We start from the raw sequence: 19890 nt of genomic DNA on the forward strand, positions 1-19890 counted from the left end.
AAACTAGGTTTCCGCATGAATTCAAAAGTTATGCAGAGAAGTCAACGTGGTAACGTCGCACGATAGGTATGTTTAGATATTTGAATAGCGAGCGAGGATTCATTGAAATACACCAGTTTCTTTAATTAAATTTTGTAAAAAATTCTCTTTCATAATTATCATAATTGTGGGAGCCAAATATCGCAGCTTTATTAAATTTTTTAACGACATTAAGTATTTCAAATAAATTTTTATTATCGTATTTTTAACGTTAAAAAATATTATTGTTATTTCCATAGTGTTATACTACGTATAAATTTATCATTTATTAACTTTAACTCCATCGTCACTAACATAGTTGGCCAAGAATTACCATTCTGCAAAGTACCATATACATAGCACTTCCTGGAAGAATCACGGCTACACTGGCAACAGTGGCAACACTGTGCACCCTAGCGTTCCTGGCTGTTCATAAAAATCCTGGAGAGTGAGCATCCAGCGTGCGAAAGAAATCGATCGCGAAGACAAGAAGCCGAGGAACACAGAACAAAAGGGAAAGAAGCAGCAAGTGAACGAGGATCGATATCCAATGTGAAGCTGGCAGTGAAGGACAACGGTCGATTGGCCGTTGTTCTTTGATATTTCGATACTTTCGGTCCTTTCGGTGTCTCGCGTCGACGTCGAGAAACGTCATCTCGATTTCTTCGCGATTTTTCAATCGCCATCCAATGCGCCTTCGAATCTATTCCTTCGAAGTGGCCCAGTAACAGAAAAGAGACCATCGATCTCGAGAAGAGAACAGTCTTTCGAATTTCTCTTCCGAAAGGACGTCGGTAACAGAGCTACCATGGCGGTAGAGTCAAGGTAAGTTCATGAAGACCGTGAAACAATTCGCCACGTAGACGCTCGTGCGTTTCTGCAATCGTTGACCCGCGAGGACTCGTGCAGATTCGGAGTGGCTTGACATCCACTCGGCTTACTTCGAGAAACTGCCACGCTTCGATTTTGCTTCTTACAGTCTTCTTGAGAAGAACGTTGTTTTATAACATTTCTTCGTCTTCTTTAACGGTTAATTGGATATTTCTTGTGGAAGAATAAGTCTCGTTCGGAACAAGTTTCGATTGAAAGTTGTTCGAGTTATCGAAACTCCGATAAAGTTTGGCGTTAAGTGACTTTTAATGAACTTCAATTTTCTTAAATTCTGTAGACGAAACTAACGTACGTTTCAATTTGATACATTTTCTATTGCAACTATGACATAACTGCATATTTTTTTGTTAAAAATACCAGTGAACTTGTCGAAAAATTACTGCCTCACCGACTCCGATGATTTTTGGCTTTGTTGCGGGGAATTATTTTGAATAACTTTTTTCTATGTATGTAACCATCGGTCATCCATAGTCTTCGAGATATTTGCTAATAGTAGTATAAAAAATTTGTTAATCTGACAACAACTGCATAACATAATAATAAATTAATTATAAGATAATAATTTTTTTCACTTTGCGTTGAGTCACAACTCGGAACATTGGTATATGTAGTTATGATCGAGGTTTTCGCAGCAGCTGAATTTGATCCGTAAAGTATGATACGAAAATAAATAAATCGATGGTTGATGGATATCGACAGATTGCCAAGTGGCGAAAGTGTCGACTACGCTCGCGACTGTATCACAGATACGAACAGATAGCCAGGATTTAACGTGTTGGTACCGGCAGTTTCTTGCGAATGTGTCGGAAACTAGGGCTGACCGACAGTTACATGTATAGGAAAAAGTTTTACAGCATTATGCCTGCGACAACATACTCAAAAATCATCGAAGTCGGTGAGGGATCTATCAACAAGTTCACCAAAATATTTTTATTTATGTAATGATACTTGTTTTAACATTATAACTTTATAATTGAAACTTTGAGAAAGACGTATATACTCTGTACGAAACTTCAACGAGGCTCAAGCAAATATTAATACGAATAAATAATAATACAAAATTTTAATATTTACAAGGAATAAATATTAAATTTGAGGTATATGTAGGCGATAGAAGGTTTAAAAACTCCAGAGTATATTTAACAATATAATTTATTAAAGTATACCCTACGTGTACACTAGTCGTATAACACAACTGCTGGCTTGATTCGTGATTACGAATATATCGACGCCGGAGAAGTATCAACTTAGCTGTTACTGCTCGTGTCACTCGATAACAAAGGTTGCCTCGCTTCCCTGTTCGCTATATTTATAACCGTCAGAGTTGACAAAAGGCGTCGGGATTTTAATTTCGAAGATGTTCTCGAAAGATCCCAACGGACGCTGAACTCTCGACCTTGTTTACGAATTTTGACTTTTCGGGTAGTCGACTCGGAGGCCTATGATCACGACAAAAACGACGGATTTTGATTAACCTTCGGTAACCGCCTAAGGTTGTCGGATCTATAATAAACTAATCTATTGGTAAACACGGTTTTTGTGTAACGGATTCACTGGACGGAAACTGTTATGAATTTTACCGTTGAGTGCCGCTACAAATTTTTTATTAAGGAATATATTTTTTACGAGATCAAAAATCCACAGGGCAAAATTTCGAGTGTCAGATCGTGCATACCGTTCGAATTTTCGTATATTTGTTCGTGATAAATGCTCACGGCTGTTTTGAGCAGTGTGAAGCGCGGCTATAGATGGGTAACGAAGACAAAAGCATACGAGTTGCTGCACGATCTAACACCTCCGCCCCTGAGGGGTCGAGTTGCTTTCACGAACTTGCGTGAAGATGCCCCTGCCTCCTTCGATGTGGTCGCGAGTCTGCGAAAATAAGCCAAAGGAAACTTTCCTTCGACGCGTGTAACTGCACCACGTGGGATTCGAAAATTCTTAGAAAAACTCGTACGAAATTTCCTCCGACGTAATACCAGTTCAAGCGGAGTTTCTCAACTCATTCAACTTTTCGTTAAAAGAGACTCGAGATGAGGGTGTTTAACGTTTTTCGGAAAATTGAGATTTTGTAGAGTTTCGAGAAAGGAGGAAACGATAAAGAGATAGTGGATTTAACATTTAAGGGGGAGATGTTCGAACTGGAAGTTGGTGGCACACAATAGATCTCGAATCGAAGAACGAAACTATGGCCATTTCCAAAATGGCGAGATTTATGTGTTTTTTAAGTTACTCTTGTCTCTGAACTCACAGTAATAAAGAAATTCTATTTAAACATAAAAGTCTCCCATTCGTTATACAAGAGATACATTCTGATTTTATTACGTCAAATGACCCACAACTCTCAAACGAAGAGAACCTTATCTCTAGAATTACCAATTCCAAGAGAACAGCTGCATCAAGATTCAAACAGCGATCTTTCCTGTGTCGTGTAATTGAGTCACTCACACCGTGGATAGATCTCCATTCTTAAGTCTAAAGCTCGGAATACCGCCTATACCGTCTTTGCAATTAAACGGACTTTATATTCCAACCGAAACGTCAAAGATTTTCGCCAAATCTGATCTGTCCTCCTAAAATAATTCCATCCACGTCCAAATCTCTCATTAGGGTAAGATTTGATCTTCCATTTTCTCCGGAGTAGCTGTTGGGCTAGCCTCCTGCGTCAATTGTGTCAGAATGAAAACGATCGAGAGACCACACATCGATGGTGGTCGATTGTTTAAGACTTATGACGGGATACATCGTTGACAAATAATCACTCGGAAAGCCCGGGGGCACGACAATTAGCGGAGAGCAAGGCTAACGAGGATAATGATTCGTTTCAGATGGATGCCGTGTCAGCTGAAAATCGAGCCGAACATCTGCAGCTGCGACTACGATGGTATAATCCTGGTGTCGGGCTGCGCGCCGGGGTTCGATGAGCCTGAGCCGTTCAAAACGGTGCTGTTCAGCGCTGCCCAGATCGATTCCGCTCTGGGCGTGATCGGTGCGGTTTTGTCCATCAATTTGCCCGCGAAAAGGCTCATTTACAGTCCGACCGGGCCGCTCAACATGGATTACCATGACGTTCGCAGCTTCGCCGAGGCGGCCACTAAAGGCGTCAAAAGGTAGTATCGAATAAATATCTTTTTAATAAGAGATATTCTTAGTAGGATTTTTTAGGCTAATCTGAGTTGGATTGCGCGTGGGATTGATCAGACTTGGTAGTGTATATTTGTCAGTAATTTCCCGCGAAAGGGAAAAAGGAACAAGCGGATTACCCAGAGCTAATCACCACGTAATTGCTTATTAATTGCACGGCTTAATTGGTGCGGGAGATCAAAGTGCAGGCTCATTAGACGAACTCGGATTACACGATTGTTGAATAACGAAGGAGGTTTCGCGTGGGATAACGCGGTTAACTTTGCCTTCCCGTGGGCACGGCTGTCCGATCGGGACCGAAATGTTTGCTCGCGGCGAAAAAGGACGGTGCATCGCCGAGAGAAGCTGGTTAATCGAATTGACCGACAAACCATCGCCTAACGAGCCGCGTGAATTTTCAGATTACAAGTTTGACTATATATAGGAGAGGACGTCCGCTCACATGTGCCGTTTGATATTACTACCTTCAACTTCCTATCCTAATTATTCAACTATTCTAACAATTTCCGTAATTATCGAACGGTCGAACTACTTTTAAAAAAAAAGAGAAAGTTCCTCATTCTTTTCTTTTTTTTTTCAAATGACAGCGTCACGAGCTTTACTTCTATTAAATGATCTTTGATTTACAATCTCGATAATCCCTGTGGATTTTCAAACGACCTTCGACTGTCAATGACGCGACTTTTATGATACTTTGAGTGTCAATGACATGTTCTCGATGATACCGCGGATATCAATAACACGACGTGAACTTTCGTGATTTTTAGCCGTTAGTACGACTTCATTGGCCTTGTAATAACCTTGTAAACGTGGTACGACCTCGATGATCCCTACTAACCTTTAAACAACGCCAACTACCAATAACACGAAATTTCGAGATATCTGGCTAGGTCTTCATCGTGTTAATCCCCGCAGAATTGGTCGAAAGCGGAGTAGCGTTCACACCTATCTCAATTGGAAGGTTCTCTCGTTTCATATGATGGATGTCCTCCAGGAGGAAAGATAAATAGAGCTGTTGAATATTTATAAGAACATACACGGAATAGGTAGCCGCCGAGCCCGGGTGGAAGGGTTGTTCGTGCACGGTCGGCTGAATGATTCATCGGATCTATCAGTTTTTAACGGAGGATCGACCCTGTCTATTTATGGCGATGGCACGCTTGATTCGCGACTGTCTCTCGCTTAATAAATACGGAATGAAGCGAAGCTGTGGGACGAGAGATAAATATTCATGATCGAGGGTGCACCAAGATAACAGTTTCTCTCCCCGAGCCGCCTTTTACTGTCGCGCTTAATACGCCGGAAGCGGAATAAACGTCGAACGCGCCGAGGTTCGACGAACGTTGATAGGTTCTTTGCGATAACATCCAGTTTTCTTGGTTAGAAAAGGGATAACCGTTTGTCAAACGGTGTCGATTAAACGGCCATCGAAGATTGGAGTCTGACCGCGAGCGGAAATAGAAGATACAAGCGGAAGACGGTAAGGAAATAGCAAAAGAACAAGATAAATGCGTTTAGAAAGGAGGATCAAACAACCCAGAGCAATGTAGAAACTTTTAACGAATACCGTAGTTATGGAAGGGATTTCACACGTTTCAGAAAATTGACACTGTGCTCGAAATTTATAAGAGAAAAGGGATCGATGTCGTTAATATAGTAGAACCCTTTTTTATGAATTGGAGTTTCAATATACAGAATGGAGTCATAACTTCGAAGTAATTGAAAATGGAATAATATTTAATTAGCCAAAATTTAATAATTTTAAGTGGCGAATAAAATGGAAACGTTTATAAAAATTTAATGTCTCTGTATTTTTTTTAACTGTACTATTATTCTTTCATATATCTCTATACAAACGTACTGGCGTCCGTAGATAGGTATATTAATTCGGCCCGCTATTCACGACTCCCCTAATTTTTCAACGACTTTCTCTTCTCAATTCGAGGCGATTAATCAAGCAATTCCACTATGAGAAATCTTGAGCATCGCTCGATCTCGTAAGATAGGGTCTGGTAATCGAGCGGGCGCGAAGGAAGTGAAATTCCACGCGAGCCGAGCGTCCCGAAATTCGGTTGAAAAATGAAATTCCACGAGCTGACACTAGAAACGCCGCGAGGACTGTCGCGTGGGATTCCGCGTGCACATTGACGACACTCGCGAGCGTGACAGCTGAAATACCGCAGCGAAACGAGGAGGAAAGAATAACTTTCAACCGATATTGGTCACGATTCCTTGATTTTGAATGACACCGTTTCGAAGTTTAAACGCGTCGAACAAAAGACACGATTTCAGGGGAGGAAATTGTGTTTTGGAGAGAGCATGACTCGCAATAGGGTGAAATATTGGATACGTACACATTTTACACGTAGAAACGCGAGCTCGATATTTTCCTCTGTATTTTTTCTATTTAATATTCGTCAGCTCAACAGTTTTTAAATGTTTTTAAGTTGAAAGCAACGATGGTTTGACAATACGAAATTTATCGCGGGTTATTCCTATTCCATGCAATTGATTTCAATCATGGTTTAATGATCATTAAAATCGATCCTGATTTCTCATTTTGCTGTCAAGATTGACATTGATATATTATTTCCTTTTTCGTTTCCGGAGATAATGGAATCGGGTTAATTTTACTTTCGACCGACCGTGTACTGCCTTCCGTTTTCCCTTTATTTTCTCGTTCGACTGTTTATTAAACGAGAATTCATGTTTAAACAGAGCGTTGAAGGCTGGCGTCAGGTGTCCGCTGCTTGCGCTTCTACCAGACATCCGCTTCGAGAACGTCGAGCTGGTCACGCTTCTTGGAGCTCTAGAAGGCCTCTACGTAGTAAGTACTCGACGTTAGTTCACTCGAATAGCGAAATTGAACGCTCAAAATACCGTGAACGATCGCTTTCCTGGGTCGCGTGTCTTTATCAAATATTGAAATCGCGTTGGTCAGAGAACTACCGAAAACAATTTTAACCAGTTACAAACGAGACAATCGGGCGAGAAGTAGAGACTCTCTGCCTACGTTCGTCGGTGTTGGAGCGTATCGATGAACCAAAGTAGAGAGTGGTAAAGGGGGGAGTAAAAAGGGGGAAACGACAGAAACTGACTGGAGCATGACAGATCGAACAGCTCCCGGAAGAAAGTGGAGCAACCGAAGATTAGTAACGTCAACGTTGCTGATAAACGCGCGCCGCTCAATTGTAGGCAACACGGCTGGTTAAAGCGTTTCCCAGATAGTCGGTCGAATTGTGGTCACTGCCGCGCCATTTAAACCAATCAAACAGAGACAACACAGGCCGCTGGCGTGCGGACTACGCTCGCAGAATAGGAAGCCTGTGGCCTGTGTTTGAAAGGAATTCAGCTTCCCGTGTTTCAACCTGGTCCCAGGTTTGATTGGCTGGTCGACTCCCGTTCGCTAAACCGACCTAAATCCATCGTCACATTCTCGTGGATTGGCAAGGATCGAATGAATTCAGCCGATCCTTCTGACATCTTAATCCATAACCAACGGCATCGTACGCTCAGTCATCGAAAACCAGTGAAACAGTAATACTTGCTGCGCAACTCTTGTTCCAAATGCTCTGTTAGTCTCTGGATAAACGATTGATCCTGGTCTTGGTTCAACTCCACTAAGTGAACGTTCTAGATTACCTCGTTATCCCCTCGATGGTAGACGTTAATTACACGCCGGAAAGCAATTTCGCTGAAAAGTTTCGTTTCTGATTTATTTACGACCATCGAGTGTAACCCGTAGAAAATCAATTGGCCGGTCAAGGTCGTCTCTCCTCCATTCCTTAATAATCGCTGTTTTCCGGTACTTCGTAACTATGCTTTTCCACGCGTGATTCTAGATGTCAGCTCGAGGATGGTTCTCCGTGGATGATGGGAAGATCCCAGATAGTCGTCTGGTTACTAGAGCGAATAAAATCCTAAGCGTTTCCGGTTCGACGACATTTTGAGTAAACAGCAGCGCGTGACAGGTATCAGCTCCGAAACGCGCGGTCAACAGAGCTATTAAACAACACCCGTCAGCGGCAGTGGCAACGCGAGCTGCGGATGATGGATAAGTGTGTCTTACGAGTCCCCATTGTTCATCGATGTCTTCCCAGGTTGCGAAACTACGCTTGATTACAGCTTCGTTCTCACAAGCACATGATATACCTGACAATCGGAATTACGATCGGAAACGAGCCGTGTTCTGTACCAGAATTGCCTGTTTGACATTGGTCAATCGTATCGGCGCGGTATCTTGCCTGCGAAATTATCGATAACGCCACACGGAGACAAGATTAATTAGCAGGGAAAACTGATACTGCTGATATTTGGGTTAACATGCTGCTTCGTTATCCTTAGAAATTACATACACGCATTTAAATCCCTTCTAACGCGGGTTTAATTAAAATCAACGTAAATTCAATCTTGAAATGTCCCACAAAATACATATACGATATTGTTCTAGAAATTTTTGTCCGACCTGCCTGTGGAAAGATAAAAAGGTCGAGCTATAAACCAGATTTAATACCACGTAAAACCCGGTTAGGACAATTAAAAATAATTATAAAATAGAGTCCAGAGAACAAGATAAAACTCTGAATACTGACTCGGAGACTAAATCGCTCATACATTTGCACGAACATAATCTCTTTTTCACCAACGTTCGCCCAGAACATTGAGTGGCCATGCGCTATTCACTCCCTTTCAATCCCAATCTCAAATGCACCTCTTGCCACGCGTTTCTAACGCTCGAAACTTGGTTATTCGCTAATGCCCGCTGTACACACAGTTACACCGAATTCCCGTTTCTGTATCAGTTCCACTTAATACCATTTAATCGCATTAGAAAATTAACAGCCGCTCTTTTCAAATTCCAAACATACCGCTCGCGTGGCTAGCCATCCGCCAGCAAACCAGGTGCCAAAAAAGATTATCTCTTTCTCAAAAACGTAGCACCTCATCCTGTCGACGTTACACGCTCCTTGTTTCGGATACAACTGCCTAGGGACTTTCGTCCCTTATCTCCGAAACGAAACTCGTATCTCCATTGCTATTGCAGCTTTAAGCAACGAACACAGGAAGTAAGAAGCACCACGCGCCTTCTTCGGCCAAAGTAGGGGAAAACGGTATAAGACGTTGAAGGGGTAACGTAGTAGGGAGTTTCGTCTTGCCAAGAGTAGTGGATGCTTGGCGTTCCTAAATCCAGGCGGCCGGCAAGGCGACCTAATTAGCGAAATACTCGAGGGTCCAGGCTCTGTGTGTCTGGGCCATCGACGCGTAGCTCGTTCCTTCTTTCGTCGGCCCGCACTTCCTCCGTCGTTTAGCCATCCTCCTGAGGCGGGTCTCGCGAATACGGAGCATCGTTTTCCAAATACCGGAAGACGCCCTCGGAATTCCGACGCCGCGTAATCGGAACGCCGTTGTGAACGTCGTCTCTTCGTTTCGTCGCTTCCGTACCCTGAGGTACTTCCGTTTCTCATCCTCTCGACACTTTCACCCTTCTTCTTGTAGAACGTCTCGTTCCTTTGCTCTTCTTCTCGTAGAAGTTCTCTCACCCTTCCTCTCCCACCCTCTTTCTCTCGTTTTGCTGTGACTCGTTTTTATTTCTGTCCTCCCTCGTTTATCGCTTCGTGGTTCCTTTAATTCGCTTTTTTCGGATATTTGATTAGCGTTTTTGTCAGAAAGCTCGTTTTCGTTGAAGGAGATCAGGAGACGGTCAGCGACAAGATTAAAATAGCTGCAGGTACTTTAACCCCGGTTCGAATATTACTTGTCTTTCGGTGCTCCCGGAATTTCAGATGCTTCGATTGAAATTCCCGGGTTCTTTTAAACATTCGGAATTTCGCCGTTATTGATCTTGAGACATGCTGTGAAATTATCTACGTGTCGCTCTAGACGAATTTTATCCTTTCGACGAGATATTACGAGGAACAAAAAATAAGCAGAAGCGACGCGATAATCAGAGAGTATCTCAGAAAAATTGTAGACATTCGATTGGAGTGTAAGTTAAAGGAAAAGCATAACAGATAGAAAATGTGTAATTAAAAAATTATCTGTCGTGGTTCTCTCAGTGAATTGGTTTTCCGATCGGAATTTTCCGAAAAGAAATTTTATTTCCAATTTTCCAAAAGAACTAAAACGATAATGGAAATGAATCAGATATTTATAACGTTTTAACAAAGTTCGAGCTCGACGAGAAAGAAATTCTTCGATAGAAAGCATATGTGGCGGACGAGAGATTGGAAATTAAATATTAACCGGTAAATCTGACGCGAGGGATCTACATTCGCTAACAAGTTGGAGAAATGGAAACACTGTTCGCGATGTATTAACAGCCTAATCTGTTACATAACGTTGCCTCGATTTCAAGCTCTCGCAGGATATCGCCAACATGTATATACTCGTAAACTATTCACCTACTTCGAAATAATAGCTATCGGGTAGGCAGACACGCGGCTCCGATACGAGCAGCGAATACATTAACGCGGAACTATGCCGGGCGTTCGGATAACGAAGACGAGAAACCATCTTCCATGCTGAAACTTGCCTCGTGCCATGATGAAAGAAACAGGCGTTCGAGGAAAGAGCGAGGATTAAAAGTAATGCTAAATATGGCGATTTTTAAAGAGCAGAACGGTCAGAAAGAGCTGAGAAAGGGGAGAGAAAACGAAGGAGGAAAACAAGCTCTCAATGGGTCGAGGAGCGAAATGTTAAGGGGATTAATTCGAGAACTTTCGAACGAAACATACGTGTTTCGTGGCCAGCCCGCTTATAAATCGAGCGATCCACTAAGAGGATTATCCGCTTTAATATTTTCCGTGTGGAGAAACAAAGGGAGCTAAGAAGCTGCGTTAGAAACCGAACACGGGCAGCGTGTCTACGTTGCGAAAACTGGTTCTCTCTGGCTAGTGAAATATTCCGCAGGAACTGACGTCTTCGTTGGCGCTCCACCAACTTCTTCACCGCTTATCTTGTTTCAACGTGAACGTTGACCTCTTTGATCCGTGTCAGATGTCTCGTAGGATCAACTTTTTTTACGACGGAATTTGTGTAGTTAAAGGAAGCTCGAGGGATTGAGACGATGGTCTCGTTCCTGTTAATGATTTATGGTACACGGGTTCTAAGGGGATGATATTTTAGCAAAACGGCTGTTGCATCCTTTTTTCACGCTACAGAAAATTCGCCGTCACTTGGACATCGTGTCTAGCCTCTTGGGGTTAATTCCATATCGATTTTTCAGTCCAGACAAGCTTTCTTCGGTACGCCCGCTTTCTTCTTAGTAATTGATGGTATTTCTGTTTCCGTTAACTCCGTTTCTTCCAATTTAGTACAGAAAACAGGCTCGAACAGAAGCTTAGAAGATTTCAAGCGATTGGTTTACAGGATTTCCGTCTCCACGGTCGTCGTTCATTCGAATACGTCCACGACCTATTTTTTTTATTTCCATCTATTCCGCAGCTACGATAAAATTATCATATCGAGCTGTGACTGGTGTAAGTTGCAAATTGGTCATCGATCCGTTTATGTCCCTGACCTTTCAAACAAACCTGCCGATAATTCTATCAATATCACCATCATCCTTCCATTCGCCAGTCAAACCAAAGCTGCAGAGTTCGATAATAAGGAAACTTGTTAATCCTTCAAAGACCCTATTCAAAGTTGATTGGTAATGATACTTTCTGTAACCACGAAATCGCTTTGCCGGTTCTGTGCAGCCGTTGGAGGTTCGAGAAACATGCCCAGACCGATGCTACAAGGCGTGTCAACTGGCCGTATGGAGTCCGATTTGCAGTAAAAAGCTTCAGGGTATCGTGAAGTTGGCCTCGGCGCTCGAGAGCGGAAGATACGTGGCGAGGGACATCGGTAAGTCGTTGCCTGGGCCGAGAGAGATTCCTGCTACTTTATCGAGCGCACTGGCCGAAGAATGGCCCCGCCGACTTCCGTTTCGCGGACTTCCCTTGGAGAAATAGGACGTAGGAGAAGAAGGAAAAATCGCTGGCGGCTGACAACTCGTTTGGAGTAACTGGTCGAGCGTGAATCTTCGTGTTCGTACCTTTCAGCAAAGTCCCTCTGGGGGCCATTTTAATATTCAAACGTTTAAACATTATCGGTGCTCTTTATTTTAAAGGGACTGACTCGAAATGGATTCCTCGGTGGAATTTCTTGCCTCGTCCCTGGACAACGTTGATCGTCCTCTGGTTTACTCTGGGACGTTGACGACGGAACATTTTTCAGAGGCCATCGCCCGAATACTTTTTCCTCGACATAGACGCAGCGATTCGACATTTTATTCGCGTTCCTCGCGGTCGGGGGAATGTAAATTTCAGGCTGTTCCACTTGCTCGTTCTCCCCAAGAATCTCGGGCGTTTAATTAAGCGAGAAAAAGTTGCGTATATACGTTTTCGCGCGACGTTACGCCGGCGCCGATGCACTTTCCCTCCAATGTTTAAAATACCAGGCCGTACTTCCACCCTGGACGCTCGAGAAACAATTACTGCCGTTTTCAGTTTCCAGTTGATTATTCGCCTGAATTTTTTCTCCTCGCCTCGTTCGCTGACCGTTCGCTTCCAACTACGTGGATCGTATTAATTTCTCGTTGCTAAAAAACTATGGGTCCGAAAAAATTCTATATCCGATGGAAGAAACGTGTCGCGTAAAAATTTTAAACGGAATTCCCGGTAATCTACTGTTCAAGTCTCTCTCGTGCCTCTGTTAACGTAAAATAATATTAGAGGTGACAAAAACGTTGATCCGTTTGGCTGAAATAATACTCACAGAGAATAGGCCGATTATTAAAGGAAGAAAAAAATCGGTCGTAGTCGCACTGTTCGACCAGCAAATAGAAAGGAACGCGCGTATTTTTTGATGATCTTTAACGGGCGAATTATTCCGTAGATTAAGCGTAATGTTACTTTTAATACGATATTAACTCTTTGTGAAACTACAGACAAAAGAAATGGGAACGAGGGTTTCTCAAGTACTCCGTAGATTCAAAAAGCCAAAATCTCGTCGCTCGTTAGACTCTTTCTCGTTTTACCATCTCTTTTTTATACCGCTGGAGTGTATGGCCTGGCTAGAAGAATCTACTCGCGTCATTGAGGGAGTTTCGAAGCGTACAGAACGACCTGCATTGCTTCTACTTTGCAGAGTGCACCAGCATTCGCAATCGTTTTTAACCTTGCCGGCCCTTTTTCAATAAAATCTTCTGTGGAAGCTCCGAGGGAAGCAGCGCGGTAATTGGTCGGACATGTAAATCTCTAGAAATTTAAGAGACAATACTCCGTCATATCTATATTTCAGCTTTGCACTCGACAAAGTGGCGAGAACTCATGTCTACAAACCTCGTAAGAAAATAAACCTCGTGTTGCACTTCCCACCGTGTCGTTGACTCGCCCTCCTCTCTACTTTCCATACCAACAATGATTATCCCTCGCGTGTATCCCATAACAGAGTAGACACTTTCAAGAAATTACCACCCAAAGTTCAACCCTATTACGCCCTAATTTCCTCAACAGCTCAATCTTTCTCATTTCCGAACGTAAAATCGTGCCAATAACACCGCTTCGAATTAGCCCGGATGATAGCTCGAAATCTCATTTCCTACGCTAATTTCACGCAATTTTCCTGCAGGTGGCGCAGATCCCGAAAGAATGGCACCCCCAAGAGTCGAAGAGTACCTTGCGGAGTTGTTCTGCGGTACGAACGTGACGATGCAGGTTGTATCCGACCAGGAAACTCTGCTGCAGGAATATCCTCTGTTCGCGTGCGTGAACCGTGCAGCCTCCATGATACCCCGACACGCGGGTAGAATTATCTTTCTGACTTATGAGCCGCCTAATCCTGCCTGCATCCTGGAAACGGTTATGCTTGTGGCTAAGGGTGTCACTTACGATACCGGCGGCACCGACCTTAAGGTCGGCGGCTCGATGTTCGGCATGTCGAGGGACAAATGCGGAGCAGCAGCGTGCGCTGGATTCATGCAGGTGCTTCGCTATAACAGATTGTTCGTTTATGCGTTTAAACGCTGCGGTATCAAAGTGAAACGTTTGATAGCTCGTAAAAGGCTTTCCTGCGCTTCCTATTTCGCTTTGTTGCAACTTTTTCCAATCGTATTCGAAGGTTGTTAACCGATTCGGCCGGAGGTGGTTAGTGAAATTATAGACAGTATCGGGCGTAATCTATAGGAGGGATTTAACTCGAGCGTTTCATTTTACGATGATTAAACCGACAATTTGGTCGATATGATTATGAGCACGGTTCTGCGATCGGGATAATCAATGGTACAACTGTGCCATGTAATTTGTATTTCCTAATGCTTAATCGAGACAGTAAGAAGATTAAAAGAGAGCGCATAGTCTCGTTAACTGCTAAAAGTATTATACGTTTGGTATGTTTATGAAAGTAGCCGTAGGAAGGATTTGATGTTGACAGGTGGTGAATTTGCTGCAACCACCGACGGTGAAGGCTGTGGTGGCTCTGTGCGTGGTACGGAACAGCATCGGTGAGAATTCCTACGTCGCCGACGAGGTGATCACCGCTAAGTCCGGCGTCAGGGTACGTGTCTCGAATACGGACGCGGATGGTCGCTTGGCTATGGCCGATGCTCTCTGTCACATGAAAGAAATGGCCCTGTGCTCGGTTAATCCGCATATTTTCACTGTAGCGACGCTAACAAACCACGCGATGCTCACCGTCGGTCGCGGATACTCGGTAAGCGTTTCTGAAATAACGAACTTCAAAATCGTCCCATTGTGATATAAATTATTGTACTATTTACTCCAGATCGCTATGGATAATGCAGTGGCGCGTTTAGTCAGCAACGCCGAGAAACTCCAAGCTTCCGGGGAGACAATGGGCGATCCATTCGAGATATCAAGGATACGAAGAGAGGACTTCCACTTCCACGAAGGTCGAACGGAAGGCGACGATATTTACCAAGCGCCGCCTAAAGGCAGTAGCGTGACGAACAGAGGACACCAAAATCCATCCGCCTTTTTAATCATGGCTTCCGGCCTGGATAAGGTAAAATATATTTTAGAACCTATTAAGTGAGAAATTTATCTCGTTTCTTAGACGTGAAGAATCGCAACTTTTAACACGGCACTCGATCAGAAACAGCTCTGAAATACCTTCACTTGGACATCGCCTGGAGCGCTGGCGATTTTCCCGAATCTCCAACAGGTGCTCCAGTTCTGACGTTGGCCAAACGGTTCCTCTTTCGTGACGTTTCTTTCGGGAAAGCCAGCCAGACAGAAGCCTAGCCCGTGGAAATTTATACTTAAACTTAATTTTACAGGCTTCCCGCTGAACTAGCCAGTCGATGATCTGAAACTGACGCAGTTGTATCTATATCAGTACGACAGAGAAACATGTGGCGTGTCCCAGTTTTGTTAGTACATTTTATAGGTCACGATAGGGAATAAATATCATCTAATCATAGCTGTCTTTGGAAGCATCGTTAAAGAGTTATAAATTATATAATATAATTTATGTCTAGTAGTGGTCAGAGGGCATGATAATACTTCTACGACCACAGTTACGCAACTCCACTTCAAAATGTTCGCTATTCCTGTCAATACAAGATTGGCAGCGGCAAAAGACTGAATTTGTTACTCTTTGAAGTTCTCATTTATTGCTCGTCAAAGTTACTTCGTGATAGTATCACGATACCTTCTGACTACTACTAGATGTAATGGTTCTTGATCTATTCGTATTTTGCACCGTAGCAACGCACGTTCGTTACCGATCATTTTCTACGTCGTTCTTTTGTTGTAACATTTTAACGATGCTTCCAGTGACACATATTTTTCTTACGTTGATCTATAGAATATACTGGCAGCGTTTGGCTAAGAAAGAAACTGCAATCTGTATAGTAGGTACAGGTAATAACTACGATAATCGGAGGCTTAAACGAGGGGATAAATAACCGCCAAGCCTGATCTTCTTTCACTTGACTCAGATAATCAGTCTCGTGCTAATCCATGACCGATTAAACTTACCATTCTACGAAATTAATCTCATTTCATCACGCGACGGTTATATTTAACTAGTATTATTCAATAAGTTACCGCAGTCCTATAACACGGTATTTGAAGAGGTATCGTGTTAACATCGTTTTTAAACCAATATCCGTCGGCAAGCAATTTTATACACACCTACATATCTCACGCTTTTCCCTCTTTAGGATGGCGGAATGAATTTTTTATGGGCGATCAGCTTAACATAAGTACCGCGAGGAGGCATTAATGGCAGATTAAAAAGCTTTTCCATTACAATGACGTTTAAAGCCTCATTTAGCCGGCCTATCTCCCTTCGGCCCGCCTCGTTCGACCACTCGTTCTCACCCCCTCGTATCGATTGCAGCACGGAGCCTGTAGCTGTTCTCCCTTAAAATACACGCACATCGACATATTCGCACATGTGCCCGATCCTCACCACCTACCCTACAGCGGTAACCCCGTCCTGGCTCTGGCCTACTGCTACTTAATCCAAGGCAAATGTCTCACCGTACGAAACGACCTGCCCTTCGAGATGCAATACGTCTGCGAGGTGGATTGCAAACCCGTGTGCCTTCAACCCTGTCAACCATGTTATCCACCGTGCCGTGCTGCATGCGATGTGAAGATATGTCCTCCACCAAGCTGTTCCTGTTGTCCTCCGTGCACTCAACCCTGTGATCCATGTTGTCCTCCAGCTTGTCCACCTGCTCCTTGTGCACCTTGTCCACCTTGTCCACCGTGCGGGCAAAACGTAACCATCGTCGAACCCGTCTGCAGACCGAACGTTCCGAAATGTGTTAACTGAAATGACTGTTTTGTAATAAAGTTTTATTTTCGAATAAATTTTCTACGTGATGTTTTTTATTCTGGACTAAATGAATTTTGATAGATGTTGTTTCGATACGAATGTCGAATGAGAAATATAGGATGCGAAATGTGTTACTGGTAACATGTAGGTAAGGAAGGAATTTTGAAATATCTACAGATTAAAAGTAGTCGATAATGTCTTCGCAACTAGTTACCTTTTAGCATTAGCGAGTACCTTCAATCAGTACCAGACACCGATTGTAGGTAAAGTAAATTTCTATTACCTACTAGAAATAAAGTAGATAGCGATCAACGAAGATTTTACAGGAATCTGTAATACAATGTTTCGAACCAGTTACCGTATCCGTGGTAACGATAAGGAACTGATTGTATTTTCTCCATAAATTATCCAATAAATTAAAAGAGCAATATGTATCACATGTATGTATATTACAAAAATAAACAAGTTTAGCAACTAGCGACGATTCTAAACCGGTGTCTATCAGAAAACTCGGAAATCACGCATGTTCCTCGCGATCCTAGGAAAATGTCACAACATATGCCGATAATAATTCTTGTCTGCCGTCGCGTGTCCTATCTGTGGAATGCGATCTAAACGGGCACGAGCTAGACAGGAATCATCGAACTTTCCAGACTGTCGATTACTACCTTGTGACAAAGCGCGTTTCGCTCGCTGGTCAAAACGCGGGACAGTGGCGATAACGCGTGCCGGTATTGTTCAGGTGAGTCTCCTATCGAGAAGTCGATCGTCCAGTTCAGATAAAACTGATAAGAACTACAAGCCTTGTATCGATAAACGAAACTGTAATATCGACCGGCTTGATTGCTAAATTAAACCTTATCTTTGAGAAAGCTTGGAAACACGTGACATTCGCGATAGAAATCGTACATTTTTCTTGGAACTTGGATTGCTGTCGTTTGTGCAACTGGTGCAACCTCTTCTACAATTACACCGGAACAAACATATTTTTCACCGAGATGACGAATAAACAGGATGTAGAGGGAAGAGCGTAGCAGGTGCAGTTTTGATGAATTAGCGTGGCTAATTGAAAGCAGAAGTCATCGTTCGAAGTCGCTGAACGCTGTGTTTTGACGGCGCGGCGGTGTAACACGCGGCGCGGTCTGAAACGAGCAGGAGAATAACGTGGAAGGGAAACTTAATTACGGCCACGTCCTTTCTTAATTAAGAGAAAATGTTTGGCGTATCTCGGCGAGATTACCGTGTACGAGTCAAGCTTCCGTTTGCGCTACCTGCTCGCCTGCTCTCTCACGATCGAAAGCCCGATCCAAAACTAATTCTTCCATTCTTTCCACGCGAACGACCGTGCCCGTCGGAGTACCCGTGTCTCCGTTCCTTTTCACCGCCTCGATATATCGGCAGTGTTTGCACAACGCACACGCGTGTATCCCAACGTTTCGCTTCTTCTTGCCGGATTAACAGATTATCTCCATTGTCGCGTATCGATTCGCATTGGTACTTGAAAGTCGCCCGTCTCTATTAGTTTTTCATGGTTCGATGCGAGAAAAGAGAATCAAAGTTGAATGAATGAGAAAACGGAGCACGTGCTTCGAAGTTGAAAAGTATGAACGTGACTCTCTCAAGATACATGCGTGTACACTTCTGTGCATAAATCACCGGACATTTACTATATCTACATATCTGAGATGTACGAATACGTAAACATTGAAAAACTAATTATCCATCTATTTAAGAAGTAAGAAAATGTTTGATAACCTATGGAAAGGAATACACGATACAAAGGTTAAATTAAAATCTACCAAGGATCGATACGACGATCATCGACAAAGGACCAAGCTCCCTTCCGAATACGAGCGGAGGAAACGGCAAGTTCGTCCGGGACAAGATCGAGGCATCGTCCGTCCGATCCATGTTCATTCTCACCGTTGAAGCGTGCGATCGTCGGCCTCGCGCGGGCTCACGCCGCAAGGGACGAGGAGACACGCGAAAACGTCGGCCACGGCGGGAAGACGGCTAGCATATAGCCTCGGGCCGGTAAACATGGTGGCACCGGTGGCATTATCGGCGCACACAACGCTGCACGCCGGTTGACATTGTTTGAAGAACTCCAAGGCAGCGGAGTAGAGTTGTCGTCGTCGTGGTCGTTGTCGTCGTCGTCGCGGAGAGTCCGAGCGTCGAGAAAGGTTTCTCGATGGAGGGAAGCTTTCCAAAGGGGAGGAGGAGGAGGAGGAGAAGGAGGAGGAGGCGGTGGCGGCAGAGGGGCGGGGGAGGCATTTCTGCGCAGGGAGGCCGAAGGAAGCGAGACAGAGATGGCTGGAGTGAAACACGGGGCGAAGAAAAGCGAGAGACAGAGAAGAGGAGAGGAAAAGGAGGGGTAGGGGGTGGTAGGGGGCAGTGTGGCGGGTTCGACGGCCGGCTGGTGGCCCAGTGACCGGGACCGGTTCCCTCCGCGGTTCCTCCTTCCGCCTTCCTTGCAAACGCACAACTGCATCATCTCGACTCACCTCCCTGCCCCCCTGTTCGTCCCACCGACCCGCTCCCCTACCCACCAACCGCCTTCTACAGCCTTCCTTCAGTCTCTTCCTCTGCATGTTCTTTCACGCTCGTTCCACCGCCACGGACCGCTGTCTCTATCATCGGCCCTCCTCGCCTTCTTGTTTGCCCGTTTCTTCGTCTCCTTCTTCAACGCGTCCTCCACCACCTCTTTCTCCGTTTCTTCTCCTTCCTTTTCTCTTGCCCCTCTTTCTCTTCTTCTTCGGCTTCTTTATCAGTGGTTCTGTTCTTGTTGTTGTTGTTGTCGGTCCTAACGTCAACGTCCTCGTCGTCTCCGTCGATCACGCAAAAGCGTCACCACACGCTCGAAACATCCTCGCCTGCCTGCTCTCTTCGGTTTCTTCCACGTCCGCTCCATGGCCCGCTGCTACACCTCTTCTTCCTACCGTGTAACTCTTTTATTCCCTCGTTGCCATCGCTACCATCGCTACCACCAGCAACTACGTATTTGCGTCGTCTCTCCTCTCGCGATTCCGTTTCTCCGTGTCCCTC

The 19890-nt window shown here is 44.1% G+C and overlaps 1 protein-coding gene and 1 long non-coding RNA gene across 2 annotated transcripts; one reads left to right on the forward strand and one right to left on the reverse strand.

The window, feature by feature from the left end:
- Nucleotides 1-488: 488 nt before the first annotated feature.
- Nucleotides 489-16479, forward strand: LOC100647083 (putative aminopeptidase W07G4.4). The gene is made up of 8 exons (XM_048412575.1): nucleotides 489-843; nucleotides 3738-4019; nucleotides 6772-6880; nucleotides 11754-11901; nucleotides 13669-14021; nucleotides 14470-14748; nucleotides 14821-15060; nucleotides 16223-16479. Exons 1-8 carry the CDS (start codon nucleotides 827-829, stop codon nucleotides 16262-16264), a joined length of 1470 nt encoding a protein of 489 aa, XP_048268532.1. The 5' UTR covers nucleotides 489-826; the 3' UTR covers nucleotides 16265-16479.
- Nucleotides 14506-15310, reverse strand: LOC125386404. The gene is made up of 3 exons (XR_007226519.1): nucleotides 15168-15310; nucleotides 14730-15051; nucleotides 14506-14645 (listed from the first exon to the last, which is right to left on the reverse strand). It is a non-coding gene; the product is annotated as an uncharacterized LOC125386404 (long non-coding RNA).
- Nucleotides 16480-19890: the final 3411 nt, after the last annotated feature.

The sequence above is a fragment of the Bombus terrestris genome, chromosome 15 (assembly GCF_910591885.1).
Source record: "Bombus terrestris chromosome 15, iyBomTerr1.2, whole genome shotgun sequence".
NCBI lineage: Eukaryota > Metazoa > Arthropoda > Insecta > Hymenoptera > Apidae > Bombus > Bombus terrestris.

What these genes read in the sequence shown, in the direction of transcription:
- LOC100647083 (XM_048412575.1), top strand. An exon ending in ATACGTGGCGAGGGACATCG is followed by an intron (nt 11,902 to 13,668) that starts GTAAGTCGTTGC and finishes ATTTTCCTGCAG; the next exon opens with GTGGCGCAGATCCCGAAAGA. An exon ending in TGGCTTCCGGCCTGGATAAG is followed by an intron (nt 15,061 to 16,222) that starts GTAAAATATATT and finishes TTCCCTCTTTAG; the next exon opens with GATGGCGGAATGAATTTTTT.